Source organism: Kryptolebias marmoratus, linkage group LG16 (genome assembly GCF_001649575.2).
Source record: "Kryptolebias marmoratus isolate JLee-2015 linkage group LG16, ASM164957v2, whole genome shotgun sequence".
Taxonomy (NCBI): domain Eukaryota; kingdom Metazoa; phylum Chordata; class Actinopteri; order Cyprinodontiformes; family Rivulidae; genus Kryptolebias; species Kryptolebias marmoratus.
Window position 1 is genome coordinate 9,867,779 of NC_051445.1, and position 23,836 is coordinate 9,891,614.

A 23,836-nucleotide genomic window follows, 5' to 3' on the forward strand; every position below is an offset into this window, starting at 1 on the left:
CAGGATGCAGGAATGAATTGAAGATTTAATGCAATTTGCTGGCATAAAACAACTTTTTATTGTTTCACAATTTGAAATTAACTGCATGTAATTATCAGCCGCGGCTAAAGGTGAAAAATGAGCGAGGCTGCAAATGCGTCTGTCTGTCAGCAAAATATCTCATGAACCAGTGGATGGATTTTAATAAAACTCCCAGGAAGTAACCACTGGATGTATGTCTACAACTAATCGAGTTTTAGAGTCAACCAGATTCAAGATGGCTGCCACAGCTGAGTGGCTTTAAAAGCACAAAAACTCACAACATAGTTTCAGAGAGACTGAGCTAAGATTTGGTGTGGTAGTAGCTAAGAATCATCCCCAACTCATCCTCTGAGCACAAACAGGTCACAGGAGTTGTTGCTCATAATGTTATTTTCAAGATTGGACCAAAAACCATAAACTCCATTACAAGTCTAGCATGAAAGGCGGCAAGCTTTGTGTATTCCTTCAAGGACTGCTAGACCTTCGGTTTGATATGTTTTGGACCCATTTGCTTTTCTGTACAACTTTAGTTGTAAATAGGCTCTCTAGAAATCATCTAAACCTTTCAGCCTTTTAACTGACTGAGCTGAACCCTGACTGATACCTTCGTGAAAGTGTGGCACTTGTTTGAAGTCGGTAACCCAAAGAAACTCCCTGACTTGCTTTACGCTTCACTCGAGCATATTAAGAATATTCAACAAATGAGTCCAAACTAAAACACAGCCAAGGATTGACATGAAGTTTGCCTCCAGACTGAGTAACACCTGCAGTAACTGAGGATACGCCAATCTGGTGAGGAGCAGAGGAGTCTGATGAAAGTCAGGTTCAGTGTCAGAGAACCAGAGGCTTCAGCTGCAGCAGCTAAAAGTCATTACTGAAGTTAAAGTTATCTTTCCTGTAGTTGTCATCGTTTCCTGTTCTTTAGCTTTTAGCATCAGTGTGTAATTCAGCCTTAAAAATAACCTAACGAATGCAAGCTCTTCTTACTACCAGAAAATTTAGTGTTGAATATCTGGGGTTACGTTTTTGATCGAAGATGCTTCTTTTACAACAAATGTTTCTGCATTTGTGGGGGTTTTTTCATTCATTTCTGAGTGTGAAGACCCTTAAATATCAAAGTTTGTGGAGTGCTCTGTGACAAAATGGTGGCAGCAAAGGTCGAAGGAAAGGTTTACAGGACAGTGGTGAGAGCAGCCATGCTGGACGGTTTGGAGACAAAAAGACAGGAGACAGAACAGGTGAAGATGTTGAGGTTCTCCTTGGGAGGGAAGAGGATGGACAGGATTAGGAATCAGAGGTCCAGCACAGGTTGATAAAGTTAGAGAGGCCAGACTGAGATGGTTTGAACATGTGCAGAGGAGGGACAGTGGGTATATTGGTAGAAGGATGTTAGAGACAAAGAGGAGATAAATGGATGCAGTTAGAGAGGACATGGAGAGAGTTGGAGTGAGGACACAGAGGACAGAGTTAGATGGAGGAGGAGGACTCGCTGTGGAGACAAATGAAAAGAGAACCGCTGAAAGAAAAAGAAGATCCTTAAATATCAACACAGTTGTTACGGTTTAATAACCAATCAATAAATAATCACGTTGCTGTTGCTCAGTTGCATCCTTTATTCAATCAGTCTCTCTTTACATGTTACATACTGTAGCTCTGCAGGGAAGCTTTTAAGCCAAAATTCCTTTATCTTGACACAAAGTCACACACTTGAAGTTTCTGTATTGTCAAATTGTTGTTATGACAGAAATTTTGTTTAAACATAAGAGTCAGACTGTAAGAATTTTTCTTTAGTTAAAAAACATTTTTATCTGCCACAATATAATTTAAAGGCTAACCAGATTAATCTGATTTTTGTGTCTGAATTAAAACTTTCTTATTTCAGGTGTGTGACTGTTAACGGTCTTCTTTTGCAGTCTTTAAACACAAGTATATTTTCAAAGCTATATTTCATTATCATTTCACAGCCGTCATAGTCATTTTGCTAAAGCATTATTTCACAGGTTCATTTTTCTGAAGGTATTTTTAAACAGACTTTACTCTGCAACCACGCACAGACTCATACAGAAAGATCACCAATGGAAAAATCACTCCACTATTATTTGAGTTATTTATTTATAGGCGACCACGTTCAGTCTAATATGTCACCTTATAACTGCTGGAAACAAAATTTGTAATTTTCTGTTTTTGTATCTCTGTAATGTCGACCATCTGTCGCAGTAAAAGTCTTTTTAAAAATACTCAGAAGTAACACTCAGACACACACTGGCACATGCATACGAAGAAACTCACTCGGTGGATGATAGGAAAACAATGAAAAACTGATTTTTCCTTCATGTCTCACACAACACATTTCTAACATCTGGGTTTTTTTTCTGTTCAAACGGCAGAAAAACTCAAAGCATATGATTCCAGCCCCCTCACACGCACCAGCTGAAACCCGTCTTCTCTACTTTTATTGAAACTGAAGCACCGAAGTGAGAATTACAAAATGTCACCTTTTTACTGAAGAAATTAAAAGCAGGACTACTCGTGGAAACGGTGTCTGACAGCGGCGTGTTTATCAGCTCTCTGCCAGAATAAGATTTCCTGCAGCCCTGTTATAAAGCTGTGATAAAATGCGCCCAGAAAAAAGAAGAAACCCATAAATTAAACATGAGGTATGTGTCATATGTTCACCTGAAACATGTTAAATAAGAGGAAATATAGCTCTTTATTTCCAGTTCCAGAGTGACGACATCTTCCGTTTCACAAGCAACAGTGTTGATTGTTTCATATGATTCATACGTTTTTGCTTCCTTTCTATGTGCAAACGCTCAAAAATAGTTATTTACATCAAGCACCTTGGGGAAACAGCTTCCACCAATAGAATTAGTCTTTTTTTAATCAACTATTTTTCTGTTGAGTCACAATCTACTTTGGCACTCAGTGGCTAACTTCCATTATTTATTTATTTATTTTTTAATTGCTATTCTTAACGAGGTTCGGCTCAACCATGCAGCTCTGCTTCAACAACCTACTGGCTCTAAGCTACAGTAAGCTGCAATAAAACCAGTTATCAACAGCTCAAACAAGACACACCGGTGTCAGGGAAATCAGGTCTGCAGTTCGGTTTTCAGAATCATCGCTGCGGCGTTCGGACTTTACGTCTAAAATCTGTTCGTTTTTCTCTGAATCTGCTGATCTTACAGAAGGACAGTCTGTCCAAAATGTTCATCAAGTTGAAAAAATTACAAAAACTGGGGATGCTTCTGGTTGCTTTTCACTGCTTTGCTGCTAAAGCTGCATTATCTGTTGGACCTGTTTTTCAAGAGATCAATGGAAATAAATAGTCCAGATCTTCTGTGAAAAAAGTTATGAACAATTAGGATCTTACCTGTTGTAGAAAGCTTCTTGAAAGGACTGAGTTTAGAGAAAAAGAGTTTATTTCTGACAGGACTAGTGAGCTAACTGCTAGTCTGGGCGGGGCCAAGGTCAGAGTGGACTGCTACCATCTTAAAACAACTCCAATCTCGAATTAAGTACGTAAATTCTATTTAAATAGCGCATTTCAAGATAAAAATCACCAGGTGCTTCACATCCTAAATCAAGGTAAAATAAGAATGAAAGTAATAAAATAAGCTAAAATACAATCAGATGAAAGTAGATTAAATAAAATGCTGGTCTAAAAAGATGAGTTTTCAGCTGTTTTTTAAAAATAAATCCATTTACTTAGATAAGAGTCTTTGAACGGCTGACTTCAGGGTCCCGGTGGTGAGATGAAAGTTCAGAGAGGTACAAAGGTGAATCACCATGCAGAGCTTTAAAAGTCCAGACCAGAACCTTGAACTGAGTCCTGCGCTGAGCAGGAAGCCGATGCAAAGCGATCAGGAAAGGTGGAACATTGGAACGCCAGGAGGACCCACAGTCAGAAACTTAGCAGCCGATTTTAGATGAGCTGCAGACGATTCAGGGAAGTTTTCCTGAGTAAAAATGGAACTGAAGTATCTTCATGGAATGGAAAAGAAAGGTTTCGTGCAGATGTTACTTTATAAACCTGTACACCTCCATCAACTTCAAATTACATGGAAATTGTGGCCATGGCAGCTAGCTGGAGCACCTCCGGTGCAATCTGGCACACTTCCAGGAGGAATCTCTTTATGATTTTGCTAAAAGAGCAGTTGAATCCAAAACTGACAGAGGCGTAAAAGCTCATGAAAGAGCATTCGAATGAATCACTCTGAAATATTTTAGACTGGAGCTGTTTTAAGGCTCAGACTAGCCCTTAGCTAACTTCAACTTTTTTAACCTCCTGTGTCATCAAATGAAATGGATTCAAGATTCAAGGCTTGGATTTCTCTGTGAGCAGAAGTTCTTCAACAATGCCTTTGACATGCAACTTACAACGATGCTGCAAGTTAACGCAGCGCAACTGCACAGCAAACGGGAGCTCCTTAACCTTACAGGGGGCGATTAGGAAGTGAGTCGGTTCACAGCTTTTAAAGAAGACTGGACAGAGCTGTCGATTACAGTTTTCAGTATCAAAGCAGAAGTCGCTGGCAGCACGGAGGAGGCAGGTTGTTTTTGTATCATTTTATATTTATCTTTTTGTAGAACATGTTAAATAAAACATATATGGTTATAAATTAGACTTGTGATTTAATTCTAATTTTGGAGGTTTTTTTGTTTATAGACAAAAAAAACATTTGGAAATACATGAGAAATTAACTTTGCAGTGATTCTAGTGACCTTACAGCAGATTACAGATGACCTTGAGATGCTCGTGTTATTCTGAATTAAATGTCTGATGTATTGTAAATGAATTATTCTGTTTGCCTGTTGCCTCGCTGCTTAGAATCAGTTTAGGATCTTAACCTTCCTGAATTTTCACCTCCTCATCTCATCACTAGATGTACTTTTTCCACATGCTGAGTTTTCCCAGGCTGATCTGCACAGACACGACAACAATAAATGATATGGCTCGGTGAGTAAATATGTAAATGTGGAGTTGCTGTAGTTACGGGTGTGTACATTGCGTTGCACTGTAGCTGGACGCCGCAGACGTCACTTGATCGCAGCCTCCTTTCAGCGGCTGGATGGAGATGTGTCAAGATCTCCCGGAGCTCGAGGACGAAGGTGGAGAAGCTGAAGACCTGTCGGTTTCTCTCTGGTCGCTCTCGTCTGCAGACCCAGGCGCTGCAGGGTTACTACAAGGAACAGAAGCAGAAAAATATGCAGGAAAAATGTGACGATGAGTGGTGTTGAGCTACGTTTAGGTTTGTTTCTTATAACAGAACATAAAATACTTCAGTTCTGAACTTCTTGTGATAGTCTGTGTTGAAAAACGTGGTTTAGCAAAAAGGAATTGGTGTCAAAAGGAAGATATTGTTAATATTTTTATTTAGTTGTCCACAAACAAGAGAATGCCAATAAGTCACATCATCAGCATGACTAAATGCTAACACCTAAAACACAGATTTATTTTTTATTCAAGCAATTTAACAGGATTCTTGGCTTTTTAAAGTCTTGGATAAAGGATAAATGTTCACCTGTAAGGATCGGTCGGAGGATCCGTAAAACATTGTTCTTTATATTCTTTATATTTAGGTGGTTTCTGTTCCTATCGAAACTGGGTCAACGAAAGAACAGCACAAGCAGCCTCACTGTCATCTTTCTATCATATACACCCTGACACGCAGAAGAAATGTCATCAAGTTGTTCTTGAACCAGACTTAGAAAACATCCCGACTTTGGTTAAACTACAAAGCCGCACCGCTTGCAGCATTAAGGCTCAGTTATAATCACAGGGCTCCTGAGCGAGCGGTGGAGGCGTTTCTACTTACGTCAGTGCAGCATCCTTCAGTGAGTTTTGAACCGTCTGATTATCTTTGTGATCTCTCACAGAGGGATCATATAAATGCTAATACAGGTGAACCAGCTCCGCTCAAGCACCGAAATCCCCCATTTTGAATGGAGCGTGGTGAAGTTACAAAAATTGGGAGGTGCACGTGCCCAAGGATGCGTCTTATAGTCCAGTGCGCTCCACCAGCTCAGTGGTAGAGTGTCCACCCTGAAACTGGGAGGTTGTGGGTTCAATCCCCAGCCGGGTCATACCAAAGACTAAAAATGGGACCCATTGCCACCCTGCTTAACACTCAGTATTAAGGGTTGGAATTGGGGGGGGTTAGATCACCAAATGATTCCTGAGCGTGTCACCGCTCCCTCAGGGGATGGGTCAAATTTCACACACTCAGTGGTGTGACATCAGTGGATCTTTCTTTCTTTATATATGACAAAAGTTCAAAAATGGAACATTTATTGACAGTGCCTCTTATAATCCAGTGCGGAAAGTACGGTATTCGATTAGTCTTCTTATAAATACTTTAAACATAAAATTAAACACATCTGTGAAAAACTGTTACAAAGTTAGCAAACAATAAGTAAATGAAGTGTAAAGATGAGCCGGTGTGTGTGTGTGTGTGTGTGTGTGTGTACCTGTCTCCACTCTGTGTGATGAGCCTCCTGCAGGTCTCCATCTGAACATCCAGGCCTCTCTTCATGGAGCACATCTCCATGTACTCGTGCAGGTGTCGGTTCATGTCGCTCTTGGCTGTGGCCAGCTCCAGCTGCAAAACGTATTCCAGATGTTTAAATTCACAAAAAAAACACACGCAGGTCATTACGGTTCAGTGTTGCTTCCATTGAAGCTCGTTCGTTAGCGAACTGTTTCAATACGGGGCTTCAAATATCTCAATGGAAATGAAAGAAAAGTGGAAACACTCAGTTTGAGCAGGTGTGTTGTTTAATTAAAAGCTTATAAAATGAGTCTGACCTCGATCTGGTCAATGGTCTCTTGATATTCCTTCTCCCGGGATTTGAACAAACACTCAGTGTCATTAATCACCTTTTCCAGACAGTCCTCCTGAAACACACAGAGGATATTCTTTAGAACGTGTGGCGAGCTGTGGTAAAACTTAGCGGTAAATATAACAGGTGCTCTCCCTCATCTGTCCGACCGCAGCTTGTTTGATGCTGTCCTCAGCTCAGATTTCAGAGACTAACGCAGCCGTTCCCATCAAAAGGACAACAGACTGGAGAAAACTCAAGCGGCCGACGAATGAAAACAAATACCTGCAGGCATTTATAGGAAACAAACAAAATGTACACCGGTGCAGGTAACTGGAGTCAGTTTGCAGTCCTGAAATGTTCCCACTGCAGAGAGAAACTACTGAATAAGACACAAAAACAGTCAGGGAGACAGGAAAAACAAACTGGTGCTTTTGTGTTTTTGATATTGAGGCGAGACGTTGTTTAACCAGACAGCAGAAGTTTCTGTCATTTCCCCTCCATTCTTGAATCTGAGGAGCTGTTTCCATCATTATAAAGACCCTCACCACCTCTCTAATGACCCGTCCTCCTCTCCTCTCTGTTGTCTATAAAACGCTCCAGAAGCTCCTGCTGCAAATCCAGCAGGAACAAGTGGCAAGGTTGGCAAACAGACTGTCCCCTCTTCTTCTACACACACATCTAAACCACAACGTCTAACAGCTGAAATGAAATAATTCAAATTTTACTAACCTGTCTGAAACAATGCTACATCATTAAGTTTCTAAACCTGTATGAGCAGTAGAGTAAGCTTTACAAACATTATTATATCACTTTTTGTCTTAGTATTTATTTTTTTGTTATTTTGCACTGTTAAGAGTTTCAGGTGAAGTGACAGATCATAAATCTGAGTTAGTGTGTTATAATCATACTGAACCTTAAAAGTAACTTGAGTAACTTCTGTCTGTACCTCTCCTGGTGGGTGGCTGGGATCTGGAGGCAGGGTGCATCCTGGGAAGTCCTCCCAAAGAAGCAGCGTCTCTTCAGTCTCCTCCCAGGCCAGACTGTCGCAGTCGTCCTCAAACTCACACTCCCGCCTGCGATGAGAATAAAACGCACACACGCATAGGCACACATGCATGAAATAACCACCAGAAGCAGGACATTTAATAAGGGGAGGCCTCACAGCTGGGTCAGCATCCTCTGCATCTCCTCGTTGATCTGATTGGCCGACGAGCCGAAGCGCTCCTCCTCCTTCGCCACGCCTGCGTCGCTCTCCGAGGTGCTGACGGGTTCGTCGCACTCGCTCCCGTTGAAGGACAGAGGGGTTTGTTTCCGCCGGAGACTCAGAGACGGCTGGTTGTTTGGAACCTGTGCGAGCATTTAACAAGGTCAAGTTCACACGATCAGACAAACGCAATCGGAATTTAGACTTTTCGTCTGGTACCTGGTACATCTGGATCACATCCTCACAGTTTCTCTGCTGGGCCACATCACACAGGCGAGCGGTGATATCGATCCTGCGGCAGATGTCCATGTCCACTTTCATGGCTTTCTCCTGGATTTTACTGTCCAACTCGGACAAATTCTTCAGAAGAGAAAAGCAGAAAAAAAGGAAAATTTAATAACCGGATCTGAATATTCCAAAATCTTAAAAAACACTTTTTGATGTTCCTATACAGAGTACTAACGTGATCTAACTTTCACAAGGTAAAATAATAGTTTGGAGGAGAAACGTCAGAGTTTATTTTGTAAAAAAAAAAAGAATCATTACTAAAGCCTGAAGTTTTGGATGATGTGCTGATATTCATTGCTTATTTGTTCAGTTTATTTTAAAATTTGTATTAAAGGTTTTAATAAAATGTGATGTCAATTAGATAAATAAGAGTTAAAGGTCTAGAAGTCCCAATAATTATAAACGTCTTTCATGCCAGAGTTTTAGATCTAATAATGAGAAATTACAGAGTTTGTGCAATCTGTAAGCAATCAGAATATGTAAGGGATGAATCTCAGCTATTACCATGCCAAATTTCAAGTCAATATCTGTAAAACTGACTGAGGTGTAGCCATTTTTGTTTTCTAAAGGTAAGTTGGTGGAGGCAGCCATCTTGAATAGGTTGTAGATGCTTATCCGCCAAATACTTTCATTAACTTTCATTAAAATATCCCCAGTAGTTCATCACACATTCTGCTAACAGACAGACATATGAACACACAAACAGAATCCTTTCGCCGTTCAGCAGCGGCACTAATAATTATGATAAAATCACAGGACCGTCTCTATGGAAATGTTGTGGTTAGAAACAGTCTGTTCTTTTATCAGCCAGAGGCGTGTGTGTGATTAGTGCCCGACTGTTTGAGCTGCGTTTGCTCACATTGCTCATGAGGCCTTTGAAGAGGACCAGCTCCGCCTTCAGCTGCTGCACCCGGAGCGCCAGCTCGTCCTGACAGCCTTCACTCTCCTGCAGGTCCTGCAGACAGAGAGAACACCTGTCAAACACTCAAACCCACACAGACGTCCTTCCAGTCAGGGGGTTTTGACGTTCTTGATTTCCTGCTGATATATTTGAACATCCTGCCACACTGGGTCATGAGCTTCTCACTCTCTAGTGGTGGTTTTTCTACTCCAAGCAATGTAGTGCCGCCACCTCAATGAGGTCAGGTGTAGATTCCTGGCAGCGCTGCACGTGAGCCTTTTAAGAAAAGCCAGCATACATATGCAGATATAGGAAACCATAAAAGAAGTGCGAGTACGACATGAAACACGGCTGCAGGAAGTGCAGATATGGCAGTTCTGATGCTCTGTGATGTACATTTCTATGGAATATTCACCTTTCAATAAAAACAAGGCAAATTATTTAACTGGTGAGAGTTCAGTGGCGGCACGAGGACAAAAACAGCCACAATTCTTATAAATCCGAACGTTATTTTTCAAGCAGAGCTACAGGAAACATAAAAGATCTTATCAGTGCCTACGAAGAGCGATGCTCGCCGCTCATCAAACAGCTCAAGAGTAATCTGTTTTGTATAATTATTATAACAGAACTTCATTACAAAGCACCGTCATTTACACTTTTTAATTTTGCTTCTTCTTCCTAAAAAAAGAAAACAATGTATCATAATATTACCTCTTGTAGGTCTGCGATCTTCTGCTGCAGATCCATCCTCATGGTGTACTCTTCCTCCCATCTAAGAGACACAGATCAGTGCATGTTTACGGTTTTAGTGTTCATTAAATACAAAGAACAAACAGGACTTTAAAAGTCTCTCACTGGAAAGTAATTACTGGATGTACAGCTACCACCGATTCACTTTTTAAGTCAATCCAATTCGAGATGGCCGCCACACCTAATCAACTTTATTAACTGCAAAAATGGCTTCCCTCTTTTTTTTTCCACACTTCTGAGATGGCAGCAGTGACAGAAGATGCCTTCATAATAAAATAGTTTTCAGGGCCATACATTTAGTTTTCCATCCCATTTCAAACCACTTTCTGTACAGGTGACAGGTGCAGGGACTGTCTGCAGTCCCGATCCAACAGAGAACGAGTCGAGAATTATTTTTAAAGCACAACCTTTAGTCGGGTTTGCAGCAGGAGTGAGTCAAAATAACAAATGTATTTTAAGTGTTGGGAAATAGTAAAAAGGTCTGAAATCTGAGCATTGATGTGTCTTTACAAATGAAGTGAAACTGATGAGTCAAAACCATATTTTCCATTTTCCCTGAAGTCCTAATTTTGTCTTTTTTGGGTTGGATTGTATACCTGCTTTGCAGCTTTAACAAAATCCAACTATATTATCTCCTAGCAACATAAAGCTGAACAAATTTTACACCCAATTTACACAAATTTACCCTGCAAAGCACTTAACTTCACAGGTGAAAAGAGATTAAAAGAGTAACACAAAGACTGAATCATAAAAGTGGATTAAAGTTGCACCGGTGAGCGACTTCCTGACTTCGTGGTCATGTGCATCCTCCTGCGATGCAGCTGCTTACATGACTGTCTCCCCAACCAAAGCTGCTGAACCTGAACATGTTTAAAAGCCCGAGCACAGACTTCACACTGCACATGTCGTGTGGGGGGGAATCCACGCGTTGCATCCTGGTCGAAGGCTGTTTGAAATGCAGAATGCTGCAGAGCACCGAGCCCCTCGGGGATAGTAAATCTGAAAGAAACTGAGTCATGAGGCAGGGGGACGTTTGTTTTTTTCTTGCTTTTTTTTTTAATCAGTGAGAGGCACAAAGTTAAGCAGTGCTCCATTCTGCAAGCTGCCCCCCCCCCCCAAACAGACACACACACACTCCCCCTTCCAGCAGTCACAGCTTGCAGTGCATGCTGCATTGCAGATACAGTGGGGAGTGAAGAGAGGAGGATGCTGCGCAATGGAAGAAATGTGAGCAAAGGGGAGGAAGTTGGGTGGTGATGGTGGTGGTGGTGTCAGGTTTACTGAGATGGAGAGAGTGGGGGGCACCAACGGAAAGAGAGTAAAGGTGGAAAAAAAATAGGAAAACAAAAATGTTGTCTTTGAATTAAAACAGGAATTACTGCATATCGCCCACCACCCTGCACGTCAGGGTTTATAACAGACCTCGTGTGATGTGTTAGTGCTCAGAGTACGTAACGGAGAGGAGTCTCAGCTACTACCACACCAAATCTTAGTTCAATATCTCTAAGACTGACTATGTTGTAGCCATTTTTTTACGTTTGCTAAGGTTGATTAGCTGTAAATCAGGTTGGCTCAAAAACGTAATCGTCTGTAGATCTACGTCCAGTTATTACTTCATATGAGTTTCATTAAAGTTCCTCCTATGGTTCATGAGATATTTTGCTAACAGACAGACAGGACTGGCTCCAACAATCAATGTGAAAGTTTTAAACAAAGATCTGTTGGAGACTGTAGTGTGTGATGGAGAAGACTCTCAGCTGCCAAATTTTAGCTCAATATCTGCAAAGTTGACTAAGTTGTAGCCATTTTCTGTCTGCTAAGGTGGACCAGCTGTGGCGGACATCTTGAATTGGGACTACTCCAAAGGTTACTCAGTTGTAGATGTGTGTTCAGAGTTTATTTTCTGAGTTTTGTTAAAATCCATCCAGTGGTTCGTAAGATATTTAGCTAACAGACAGAAAAACGAACACAAACAAGAACACGCAGGCGATTACAAAACTCCCTGCAAGCGCAGCGACAAACAACACTGCTTCTATTGTCTGAGAGCAAAACAACACCGACAGAAAGATCCCAGCTTGACGAAACACTGAGAGCACATTCAGGTGGAGTTCTGAGATTAACAATCCCCCCATATTTCAGCTGGACACGGCTAATTCAAGCTCTTCATGTGCAAAGAAAGCTGTCTGACATTCTTGAGCTGCTGGAGTCGTCCCTCCGCCTCATCCACAAAGAAGCCACTATAATGTGGTCCGAATCTGCTGTGTGAAGAATTCAGAGCTGCTCATTTGGACCTAACATGAGGGAATGCAGCGATGAATGTGCGGGAACACGAGGCCTGCTGAAGGTCACTCAGACAAGATAACAAGTGGCTGTTGGACGGCGTCCATATTCATAACGCAGAGCGAGAGTTTAAAGATGTAACCAACTCTGCACACACAGACACCCGTCTTCTTAAAATGGAGATTAAAAGCTACTCAAAAATCAGAATAAATACAGAAAATCTGCACTTTTATTCTCATATCTGTGTAGTTTGTCCTTAAATTTGTGAACAGCTGTGTTTGTTTACCTACGGAAACAGCCGAAGTGACTGAAAACAGGAAACATCGTCAACGTCCTGATTCTGATGTACTGATATGTATTTACTCAGATTTGTTTTGTAAAGTATGCAGATAAGAAGAAAGGTTAGTTTGAGGCAATAAACTTACACAAAATTCACCGCCCTGAATAAATATCCCCGATATTTATTTTTTAACAGCTGTCTTCCTCTTTCTTTCTCTTTTCTTTAGCGATCAGCAGCAGATTCACGCGGACATTTCCATCTAAACGTCCAATTCCACCATGTTTGTTTCCCTACACAGACCAACCCAATGTGGGTCAACCACATGACTCCAGCATCGACGTGGTTTTTTTAGTGGATTCCGCTGCTGAGTGCTTTGTTTACACTGAGTGCGTATCTGCATTTCGGAATTTTACATCAGTACATACCTGGAAAACTGGAGTAAACTCTTTCAGACTGCACCATTTGAGATAGCTCAGGAAAAACCTTTTTTTGTAGTGTATCATTTGCAGTGTGCATCTTTAATGCATTTCAGATTTTAAAAAAGTGAAAGGCAGCTTTAATTACTTTTTGTCTGAGGACTTCCCAGAACATGACATCATCCCTGATAATAAAAACTGCCGTGGCCCAGATCTGACCCACATCCAGTAAAGAATGAAGGCCGGTCTGATCCCGTTTACCAGATCTGAGCCGCATGAAAACACAGAAATGCTGGATTTGAACCAAACAATGACCCCCCCAAAAAAACATGGCCCAGACCAAACACATTTATCTATTGCTGTTCTGATCTGCACGACAGGAATGATTCAAACTAAGCAACATCTGACTCTAGATTTCTGAAACTCTGGTGCATTCTGAGCTTCGTATTCGTGCCGCCACCTGGCTTTTACACGGCCCTTTTGATGAACTGAATGTCATTCTAATTTATATTTAGCTCCTCTCATGTCCTTGTTTTTTTTTTGTTTTTTTTTTCTCTGTGTATTTGTGGTATCAGCACCTGTCTCTGTGGTCAGACATGAAGCGACTGCAGACCAAGCTGCAGGACTGAGAGGTGGGGTGTTTTCGCTGACTCTGCTCCTGCAGGAAACAGCTGATCTGCAGCTCCTTTAAACCCACTTTGACCAAACACCGGTGCTCCACAGAAAGACTGTTAAAAGGTGTGAAATAAACAGGTTTCGGTCCATTTACCTGCGTTTATACTCATCTCTCTCCCTCTTCACTTTAGCCAGCACGTTGTACAGGGCTCTGATCTCAGGGGTGATGGTGTCAATCTGGACCCCAACTCCATCCGGGTGCATCCAGGACACCCCGGGGCTGGTCAGGCGCTCAGCACCGGCTCCAAGCTTGCGGGTGTGGTTGTACGACCAGATGGTCCCCGGCAGGAAGCGTGGTGGAGGGTTGGTGGAGTTGCCTGGGCCCGTGCTGCTGTTTTGGGTGGTTCTATTGGAGCCAGACCCGGGAGAGTCCACGCAGGGGGAGGGCTGGCTGATGGTGATGACCGGGTTTGTTTGGGTCGAGCTGGAGCTGTCAGAAGATGCTGGTGCGAAGGACGCGGTGAGAGGTGGCGTGAACAGAGTGGTGGGCCTCCTGGCGGAGTTGTTGGTGTTGTGGAAGGGAAGGGAGCCCGGTCTGAGCGGGATGGTCCCAACAAATCCGGTCTGGACCCCTGCCTCCTGGGTGTTGGACCTGTTCTCGCAGCACCCACCCGGGCAGGCCTTGTTGGCGTCCAGGGCCTGCTGCAGCTGCTTCTCCAAGATCTTGTTCCTGCGCTCCAGCTCGTGCACCTTGGCCAGGAAGCACCTGAACCTCAGGTTGAGGGTCTTCAGGACGCTGATGTTGGAGCCCAGGTCGTTCCTGAGGGCCATGGCGGCGGGGGGGTGCGGCACGGCTGCGCGGTGCTGGAAGGGGCTGCCGTGGGTGTGGTGGAGGAAAGGTGAGGTCTGCTCGGGCCCCGGGCCGGGATGCTGCTCAGCCAGCAGGAGGAGGGACGGGTCCGGGCCACCGAACACGGCTTCGGGCAGGAGTCCTGAGGGGGAGTCCGGGTGTCCTTGGCTCTGCTGCGGGTGCTGCTGGAGATGCGTGTTGGCCCCCAACAAAGGATTCATGCTATGGTACTTAAAACTGAAGCGCTGCAGATCTGGCATGAACACGGACAGGCAGTGCGTCTTCCTACAGCAGAATATAAGATTTAAACAAACCACACTTTCACTGCAAACCCTGCAAGAGGGAGGTGCGCGCGAAACGCCAGGGTTTGAGCCGCTTATATAAGAGTTTAAATATAAAAACCTCGTCCTTAAAGCCCAGAAGTCTTAACGTCGACTGATGGCTCGCTTATCCCTGACGGTGCACAAAAAAAACAAACAAACACTCCGCGATGTTTCAATGTCTGGCAAAACAAACGTGACGAGATGAGGGAAGAAAACAAACAAAAACCCAGACGCAGAGGCTGAATGGACAGGAGGGAAATCCAGCGTCTGTGAGGTCCCGGCTCAGACAGGAGACCGCAGGCAGGAAGAGGAGCTGCGGGATCCGAGGAGCTCCTGCCGTAAACACCCGAGGAGAGGAGCACCAGGATTTCAGCTCGGGATTATTGTTGCCACTTCCCCGGGAATCAAATATCTGTTTAAAAGTCAGACCGTGTATGATCATGGAAAGCCATCACCACCGCTGTGATTATTGAAAAATACACTTTTGACTTAATTGGTCCGATCAATTATGATCTGTCCGGTTCTCTTTAATTGTTCCTTCTTTGCTGAAGCACAGAATGATACCCCCCTACAGGAAATATACAGTCAGTTTCTGCTAAATACATCTTTAAATCTAAAGTCTTTTACTCAGCTATCTGAATCCTTTTATCGTGTCTTAATGACATTTGTTATTCAGTTTTATAAATCTTTATATTGTCAGAGCTGTTTACATTGCCTTTTTATATTTATTATATATTTTTCTGTTTTGTGTTTTTATCCCTATTTTGTCATTTGATCATGCATTGGACCGCAGTGGAATGGTAAACAGATTGCACCTATATGGCACCTTTCTACCCAACAAGGCCACTAAAAGCGCTTTACATCATCATTTACCCTCTGCAAAGCTAATCTGAATAAATCATTTTACAGAGCGCTTTGGATCACATTCATACACCGATGGGCACATCAGAGGCAGTCAGGGGTTCAGCGTCTCGCTCAGGGACACTTTGACATCTGGCATCCTGGCGGAATCAAACCTCCGGCTGTCTCATTGGAGGACAAGTGCTCTAACCACTGATCTACCCCCACAACGGAAAGTGTTTTATCTTTGTGTCGTCCAAGTATTTTTAAAGTATGTGCCATTTATAAATGTGCATTATTCTTACTGAATAAACTCAGTTAAGATACATCAAAATTATGACTTAGCATTTAATAAGAGATGATAAGTCAGAACTCAAAGTCAGAATTTTGAGATAGTAACTGTTAGTCTGAGTGAGACCTGTACTACAATATTAAAATAAAAAGATTGGTCAGAAATAATTTCTCTAAACTGATGTAGTTCAGAGAACTTGCAGGGTAAGATATTAATTGTTCAGAATCTTCCAACAGAACCCCACTTCTAAAAATATTTGAACTACCACTTTAAAGCTTTGCAACTTAAACCAAAGTCAGTTTTGGACTGGATTTAGTATGGCAGCTTGAAGAATCAGATTAAATTTTAAAAACATGACTGAATTTATATCCTCCAAAGTTCTGAGCAATAAAACTTTCATTAATCCTGCAGGAAGTGTGAAGTCTTCATTGTTAGCACAACTAACTGAGTCATAGTTCATTTATCATCAGTATTAATCCCAGTGGAGCCACTTAATACAGAAGCATTGTGTGGTGAAAAGGGAGGAGATAACACTGTCATTTCTCACAAACAAAAGGACTTTATTCCACCTCTGACGGCAGCACTTCAGTACTACAGACAGGTCGACGTTCACACCTTTACTCCAACACAAGAACAGAACAGGGAGTTTACCAAATAAAAAAAAAGAATTGGTCAGAAAATTAAATCGTTTTATATGTGGGATGTTTCCTCAGGCGTATGATGGAGGGGTCGATCTGATGGAAGCAGGCAGAGTCAGATGATGCATCTTTAATGTACATTCCTGACTCCATGTCGAGGAGAATATGGGTGTCGTTCAGTCAGCTGCTTGGTTTACTCCTTGGAAGCCATGTGGGCCATCAGGTCGCAGACACGGTTGCTGTAGCCGAACTCGTTGTCATACCTTAGAAGAGAGAAAGAAAAAGAGTCAGCAGGAATCTCTAGAGTTGAACACAGTAAAGTAAAACCACGGTGAAGGCGCACCATGAAACGAGCTTGACAAAGTGGTCGTTGAGAGCGATGCCAGCGCCAGCATCAAAGATTGAGGAGTGGGTGTCGCCGTTGAAGTCTGTGGAGACGACCTGCAGGAGAACAAAAGAGTCGCATTAACAAGAAACCCCCAACAAGAAGATTCACAGAGAAACTCCAAGCGAGCGCGGACCTGGTGCTCGGTGTATCCCAGAATGCCCTTCATGGGTCCTTCAGCAGCGGCTTTCACAACCTTCTTAATGTCATCGTACTTGGCCTGTAAAGAAAAGAAATTACAATCAGAGAATGTGAAAATCCAAGTTTGAACCGCTTTGATTTTCAATAAATTTGACATTTTATTCTTCCAACCCCATTAAAAGCACCAAAATAAGGAAAAGAATCTTTGTATTTTACCATCATCTGAAGGTTTACACATTAAGTCCAATGTGAGGGTCAATTTGTTTGCATATAAAATTTTGATCTCACGTTCTTGTGCAAAACGCATATCCATGCAAAGAAAAAAAAAAAATTCAGTTTGATTCTATTGGATATGCATTTCAAAACTAGGCTGAATAGTTAAATATAAAGTTGGGAAGCTCAGATAAGGAGCATGACTACAAACTCCAAAGAACATTTTTCCCCTCAAGTGATTTTGCATTCATTAGAAACAGCAAAAGAATACAGCTCATGTCTTTCCCTTTTTAAAAGAAATAAAATACAGAAAATGCCACTCACTGGTTTCTCCAGACGGACGGTCAGGTCAACCACAGACACGTTGGGGGTGGGGACGCGGAAGGCCATTCCAGTCAGTTTGCTGTAAAATTTAACAAGTTAAAAATCAAACCTACCACAGAAGACTCAGCCACTGCAAATGATTTTAATGGATTTATACACATGATGGAAAGGGTTTCGAGTACTGACCCGTTGAGCTCAGGGATGACCTTGCCGACAGCCTTGGCGGCACCGGTGGAGGCGGGGATGATATTCTGGCTGGCACCGCGGCCGTCCCTCCACAGCTTACCGGAGGGGCCGTCCACGGTCTTCTGGGTGGCAGTGATGGCGTGAACTGTGCTCTGATGGACGACGGAGGAGCAGAATTAACAAAATAAAATGTTTTACGCTTCATTTGTTGAGATTTTAGCCAGGCGGAGGGCCGGTTCTCACCATCAGGCCCTCAATGATGCCAAAGTTATCATTGATGACTTTAGCCAGGGGAGCCAGGCAGTTGGTTGTGCAGGAGGCATTGCTATAAAAGGGAAGTAAAGTTTTTTATGTCTCTTCCAAAAAATGTTACATCTTAAAATGTTAAAAATCCTGAACCTCACCTGACAACCTGGAGGGATTTGTCGTACTTCTCGTGGTTGACGCCCATGACGAACATGGGAGCGTCGGCGCTGGGGGCGGAGATGATGACTCTCTTGGCACCACCCTTCAAGTGAGCCTGCAAGTTGGGTTGAAAACAGAATATTAAGTCTGCCTCTTTTTTTTTTTTGCACATATACAGAGAGAGTCTGAGACAGGACTGTGCACGTACAGAGGCCTTCTCGATGGTGGTGAAGACGCCAGTGGACTCCACGACGTACTCGGCACCAGCCTCACCCCATTTGATGTTAGTTGGGTCCCTCCTTCAAAATGACAAGAAAAAAAAAAAAAAAGGGGGAGGTGAGTTTTTCCATTTTTAAAACAAACTTCAGTGTGCGCACATTAGACAGCAGGCGAACTCACTCATGGAAGACGCTGATTTTGTGTCCATCAATGACAAGTTTGTCTCCCTCAGCCTTGACTTCTCCATGGAAACGGCCGTGAGTGGAGTCATACTTGAACATGTAGACCTAAAGAGACGAGATGAACTTTCACTACAACGCACTCCAGTTAAAACTTGGGCAGAAACAAAAAATAAAAAATAAATAAATGGAAACAAGATAAAGTGCATCTGTTCAACTCCAAAGTTGTCATTTCATGTATATAATAAATTATACATAATTATTGATGGTTACCATGTACTCCAGGTCGATGAATGGGTCATTGATGGCCACAATCTCCACCTTCTTGCTGAGGATGGCAGCGCGGGTCACCAGACGACCAATGCGGCCAAATCTGAAGAGAAATCAGTCTTATTTCTAAGTCTGACCACTAGATGGCGACCTGGTATCACATCAATCTGCAGTCAGTTCAACAGAACTAAACGGTTTCAGTGAAATACAGATGCAAATCCTTAAAATAAAAAGGGCTAAAATGAGGCTGTAGTTTGACATTTAGTTGAGCCTCAGAAGAATCCAGTTTATGATAAGGGTTTAGCTTTTAGTCCTTGTGTGAATACAGATAACACCCAGGGGACAGTGCAGACAGAAAGGGCAGAGTTCAGGAGGCGGGGCAGAGGGAGGTGTGTCACAGGGCTTTTAGTCTCCTTTCTGGGGATGAAAGTCGAAATGCACCTCAAATGTGGCAACCCCTGTGACGGCAGCGCGCCGTTTGATCAATGGGCAGAGTTAATTTTTAACCGCAGGTCCAAACAATCTGGGACTGACGCAACCTCACACACTGCAGAGAGCAGGAAGTGTAGCACGTAGAGAAACAGACTGGCTTCTGAAGGCTTTAAACTTTGCTTCCAACGGCAGGAAAAATAAAAAAAAGGTCCTATTGAATGACCCCGATGTCAAATTTACTAGCCTCCACGCTATCAGCCGAGGGCCAAAGGTCAAGATAAACATATGCAGTTGGATAACAGTCCAGCTCGTGCATCTGTGCACGTCCTCCATTAGAAAACATTTGTGGCTTCAGCTGCTGTGCAGCGTCGCAACTAAACCGTGATCGCTCTGCAGTTCATCCTGATTTTCAGAGCAAATATTCAACACGGCACCATGTAAGGATTTTAAATAAAGGGAACTGGGACCAGCCAGAACTCAGATTTTGGTTAGGCTGATTTACTTCAACCGCCCCCCCCAAAAAACTGCATTGTCCAAGAGGCTAAAAGCCACAAATTTATATATAGATAATCTTTTAACAGCTTATAAAATAACTTCAACTCCATGAAACCCTAACAAAAACTTATCTTTTGTGTCTGTGTCAAATCTCTCTGTACACATGCTGGTATGTGAGAATCTACCTGCGATCAGCAACAAAAACCACTTTAATTTGCATACGGGAAGGAAAACACTCCTTTATTCACTCAGCAAGTCATTCTTTATGATCTTTTCTACATTCACTGTAACTTTCAAGTGATTTTATAAGTCAGCAGATAGTTTTCTAGAGCGAGCTGAATGAGCTCATTTACAAATCTTAAAAATCAAATAACTCCTGTAGTTTTTGTCCCATCAGGATGACCTTGGTGTCGACTTAAAAGGTATTTTCAAGCTCTGTTCAATGGTGCCAAATTGATCCAGATTGCTCAAACTTCCTTTGGTCACATTGCTACATGTTGCAGACACCTATAGGATTAGTTCAAACAGCTAGAGATGAGGAGGGTCAACTATTAAAACTATAATTCTCATTGTTTGACCTGATGAGATGTTCTGAGTCAGGAGTGGACTGAATAAAACCAAATAAGTGTTCAAGTCAAGCGTGTGGCTTCAATTTCCAACACGAGGGCGTGGAAAGGTTTTCTTACCCATTGATACCGACTTTCACCATTTTGCCTGGGTTGGTCTAGTCCTCTGGAATAAGAAATAAACAGTCATTTAGTTTGTGATTAACTTCATATGTTAATATTCCCTTGCTGTGAGGAGTCTCGTTTGATCTTCTCTCATAACTTTTCCGGTCTAATAAAAACTTCAATACAAATCTTATAATGATACAATACCTGCAAAACTACGAAAACAAACCAACAAAATTCAAGTGTATAGCCTCAAAAGGTGCTAAACTCCAATTCAAAGCTAAATAATTAGATAATTTAGTTTTAATTTCATGTTAATGACTTCCTGAAAAGTCAAATTAGGCTCTTGCGGTGCATGCAGTCCCCAGGTGTTTTAAATCAAGGTAATCATGCAGCTTCCTGATTAAAATTATGTTAATAGTTTGAAAGTTTATGTCTTTCTTTCTTTTTTTTACCGTTTGTGAGACGACTCGGTCTGTCCTGCGACTCCGGTGTGAGTGCAGGAGAGCAAAGTTTAACTGGGACTTTTTATGATTGACCGAGCATGAAGCCACGCCCACTTGATGCTCACCCCTTCTTGCCACGCCCCCCCCCTCCCTTTTTTTTTTTTTGCCCGTCAAGGTCGTCATGCAGACCAACTCCTGAGGCCTCACTTTTAAATGGAGCTTCTGCCTTCCTGTCTCTGCACTGCTGCTCGGTTAGAGCCTGAAGCTCGTGAGCTTTTAGTTGAAATCATTGGGTCTCGGCGCTTCTGACTTTCAGAGGTCTAGATTTAGATCCTTGAAGGCCTCAAGTGGGGTGGAAAAAGAGAAGGGGTCGCCTGTTGACCTTCTCGCTGAATGCAGTCACATGGAGGGGTGGGGGTGGGGGGGATCAAATCTCTGTCTTACAGCCGGTGACATTTAATGTCCAAAGACCATGACCCTTCGCTTAACCGACTCTGTTGCTGCTATTCTTTCCCCTGCCGCTCCGTTTCCTCCGCAGGAGTCAAAAGTTGAAGCTCGGCTGCTCGGTATGTCTGAGACATGTGCAGGAGAGCGTGTCTGAGTCCATTTATTCAGCTGAACTGAGGTTTTGCTGCTGTGGAGGTGTGAGAGGTGTGAGAGGTGGGGGTGGGGGTGGGGGTCACGCTTCTGCTCAGAGATTAAATGCCTCCACTTTTCTACCCGGCACACAAAACACGACGAGGTTCAGCCGTGTCAGCTGCTTTTTCCAGGGCTATTTTTGACTCTCGCATTGTTGACACGAGAGGATATTATAAGACATCGACTCTGAATGAGCCTGGTGGATTGTCAGGCTGCAGACCCGTCGCTCCGCCCGGGCCGCCCGTCCTGAGCCTGGCTCTGGTTCTGGTTCTGCTGGAGGTTTCTACCTGTTAAAAGGGAGCCTTTCCTTTCCACTGTCGCCAACGTTCCGCTCAGGACGACAGTGACAACGTGAAGCTTCACCCCAATCTGCTAGCTTCCTCAGATAGATAACTTTTACACATATTCGGCTTTCTTAATGTAAGTGAAATTTTTTAACAGTGCCCTGAGACGACTTCTGTCGAGACTTGGTGCTGTATAAATAAACTTAACTGAATTAAAACCAGGCAGTTCTGGTGGGTTTGGTGGCAGCTGTCCAGTGGTCCTGGCACAGCTGAATCACCACAGCCTTGCATGCCGGACTCAGTCGCTGCTTTACAGCTTAAGGTCGCTGAGGGGAATTAAAGGTCAGGCTAAGATTAGATTCTCGGGCCGAGTTATCCTCGGTGCTATAAGTGCTGCCTCACACGGATCGCATGTCCTTTCTGTATTACAACACCCGGATTAAACGAGGACCGTTTCAACTCAAGAGTAAACGCGTTTGTGAAATCTTTGCAGAGAAATAAAATGGCGTAACTCAATGACGTTTTGTAACCATTTCAGAGTTGTTGGGTTTTGTTTTTTTTTACTTTTCAACCCAAGCAGCAGCAGCTGAGCACAAACAGTAAAACCTGGACTTTTGTGGTGTGTGCAGAACCTCGAGTTCACGTAAAAAGGTGACCACGACTCAAAACTCCAGAGCAGAACAAAGTCCAGGTTGCAACACGGTGAAAGAGCAAACAGCTGTGCACAGACAGTCTCAAGGCGCCATCTTGTGTTAAGGCATGAAACCGTCTCTTATGGCATAAAATCTGCCTGAAAGCGCAAAGAAAAAAGCTTTACAATTGTGGAAAATTACCGTCTGCCACCATGAAAGGCAGGAAATAATGTAATCCACTGTGTCTGCCTGTTTGTTGGTCTGCCTGTTAGCAAAATATCTCATGAAGCACTGGAAATTCAGAAATTTGAAAAAGACTTTTTGGAAAACTTGTGTTGATACCAAAGAGCAGCAGAAGCATAAAGGTAATCAGAACAGAGCCGTGCAGACACAAACGTGACTCCATGAAAACTTACAACAAAACTGGTTCAACAAAACACACAAATGCTTATTTTAATGTATGAGGCTAAAATAATCCAAACTTCTATAACTAAAAACAGAAAAAAAGAGTAAAAAAAACTAATCAACCAGCGTTAATTTTAAGTCTCTATCTGTGCTTTTTTTAAATAAGCAAAGTGTTTGTTTTTGGAAAAGAACCTAAACTCTAAAAAAGACAAATTAAGTTTTGTTGGATGCGTTTTTTAAATTTCATCAATTATATTCAACAATGTCTGAGCTGCCAACTAGATTTCAGCTTCCAGCATCTTTTCTAAGATTGATTATCTTGCTTGGGATTTGGTTTAGGAGTTGCAAGAATAATGACAAAACCTTTAAAATTCACCTTTCAAGACCTTTTATATTTTTTATCTGAAAAGCTTTAATGGGAAACTCTCCATCACTGAATCAGCATCAAGGCCAAAGCAGAATTTGGACATTTCATCTAATGAATCCACAGATTCTGTGTTCAGTTTGCTTCAGACTGAGATGTGAATGCAGGTTAATGGATCATGAGGGTCATATTGGTGCTGATGTGGAGCGACGCACCATTAGTCTGGTTCTTCTTTAAATCCTTCCATCCTTCACCACCTCAGCCCGTTTTATTAGTCTCCCTCCCCTTATCTCCCATTTCTTAAACTGCAAACTGAGAAAACTACATCACAGAAAAACTGAGCCTTTTTCTAGGTCGAGGTCTGAGCCGTCATCATGTTTAAAAAGATTTGAATTCAGCATCTCTCGACCTTTACGAATATTGATTGTGGGAACAAGTTTGAACTTCAAGATTAAGATCTGAAACCTTAAAGTTATCTAAACTACATTATTTTTTTTACCAAAACAGATATACTGATCAAACTTACACATGTAGCTGTAATTTTCACTTTATAGGACTCTCTCTGATCATCCTATGGCTGTCGTCTCTGAACTGGGGTCGTTGCAAAATGTGCAACTTTATAT

The 23,836-nt window shown here is 42.6% G+C and overlaps 2 protein-coding genes across 3 annotated transcripts; both read right to left on the minus strand.

Moving 5' to 3' along the window:
- Nucleotides 1-1,564: 1,564 nt before the first annotated feature.
- On the minus strand, nucleotides 1,565-15,157 carry iffo1b (intermediate filament family orphan 1b). The gene is made up of 9 exons (XM_037980517.1): nucleotides 13,735-15,157; nucleotides 9,951-10,011; nucleotides 9,198-9,293; nucleotides 8,270-8,410; nucleotides 8,009-8,193; nucleotides 7,793-7,919; nucleotides 6,830-6,919; nucleotides 6,493-6,623; nucleotides 1,565-5,204 (listed from the first exon to the last, which is right to left on the minus strand). The coding sequence occupies exons 1-9, from the start codon at nucleotides 14,688-14,690 to the stop codon at nucleotides 5,105-5,107; spliced, it is 1,887 nt and encodes a 628-aa protein (XP_037836445.1). The 5' UTR covers nucleotides 14,691-15,157; the 3' UTR covers nucleotides 1,565-5,104.
- Nucleotides 15,158-16,424: 1,267 nt separating this feature from the next.
- gapdh (glyceraldehyde-3-phosphate dehydrogenase) lies at nucleotides 16,425-20,990 on the minus strand. 2 transcript variants are annotated; one of them, XM_017415441.3, is made up of 12 exons: nucleotides 20,899-20,990; nucleotides 20,459-20,504; nucleotides 18,849-18,948; nucleotides 18,577-18,683; nucleotides 18,386-18,476; nucleotides 18,177-18,292; nucleotides 18,016-18,097; nucleotides 17,773-17,924; nucleotides 17,587-17,665; nucleotides 17,045-17,128; nucleotides 16,867-16,964; nucleotides 16,425-16,786 (listed from the first exon to the last, which is right to left on the minus strand). In XM_017415441.3, exons 2-12 carry the CDS (start codon nucleotides 20,479-20,481, stop codon nucleotides 16,717-16,719), a joined length of 1,002 nt encoding a protein of 333 aa, XP_017270930.1. In that variant the 5' UTR covers nucleotides 20,482-20,504; nucleotides 20,899-20,990; the 3' UTR covers nucleotides 16,425-16,716.
- Nucleotides 20,991-23,836: the final 2,846 nt, after the last annotated feature.

Excerpts from the sequence above, each read along its gene's own strand:
- iffo1b (XM_037980517.1), bottom strand. The coding sequence starts at position 14,690 with ATGCCAGATCTGCAGCGCTTCAGTTTTAAGTACCATAGCATGAATCCT. Across the intron at positions 10,012-13,734 it reads AGAGATGAGTATAAACGCAG|ATGGGAGGAAGAGTACACCA; the intron begins GTAAATGGACCG and ends TGTGTCTCTTAG. Across the intron at positions 9,294-9,950 it reads AGATCGCAGACCTACAAGAG|GACCTGCAGGAGAGTGAAGG; the intron begins GTAATATTATGA and ends CTCTGTCTGCAG.
- gapdh (XM_017415441.3), bottom strand. The coding sequence starts at position 20,481 with ATGGTGAAAGTCGGTATCAATGG. Across the intron at positions 18,949-20,458 it reads GTGAAAGTCGGTATCAATGG|ATTTGGCCGCATTGGTCGTC; the intron begins GTAAGAAAACCT and ends ATTTCTCTTCAG. Across the intron at positions 18,293-18,385 it reads CCACCATCGAGAAGGCCTCT|GCTCACTTGAAGGGTGGTGC; the intron begins GTACGTGCACAG and ends CCCAACTTGCAG.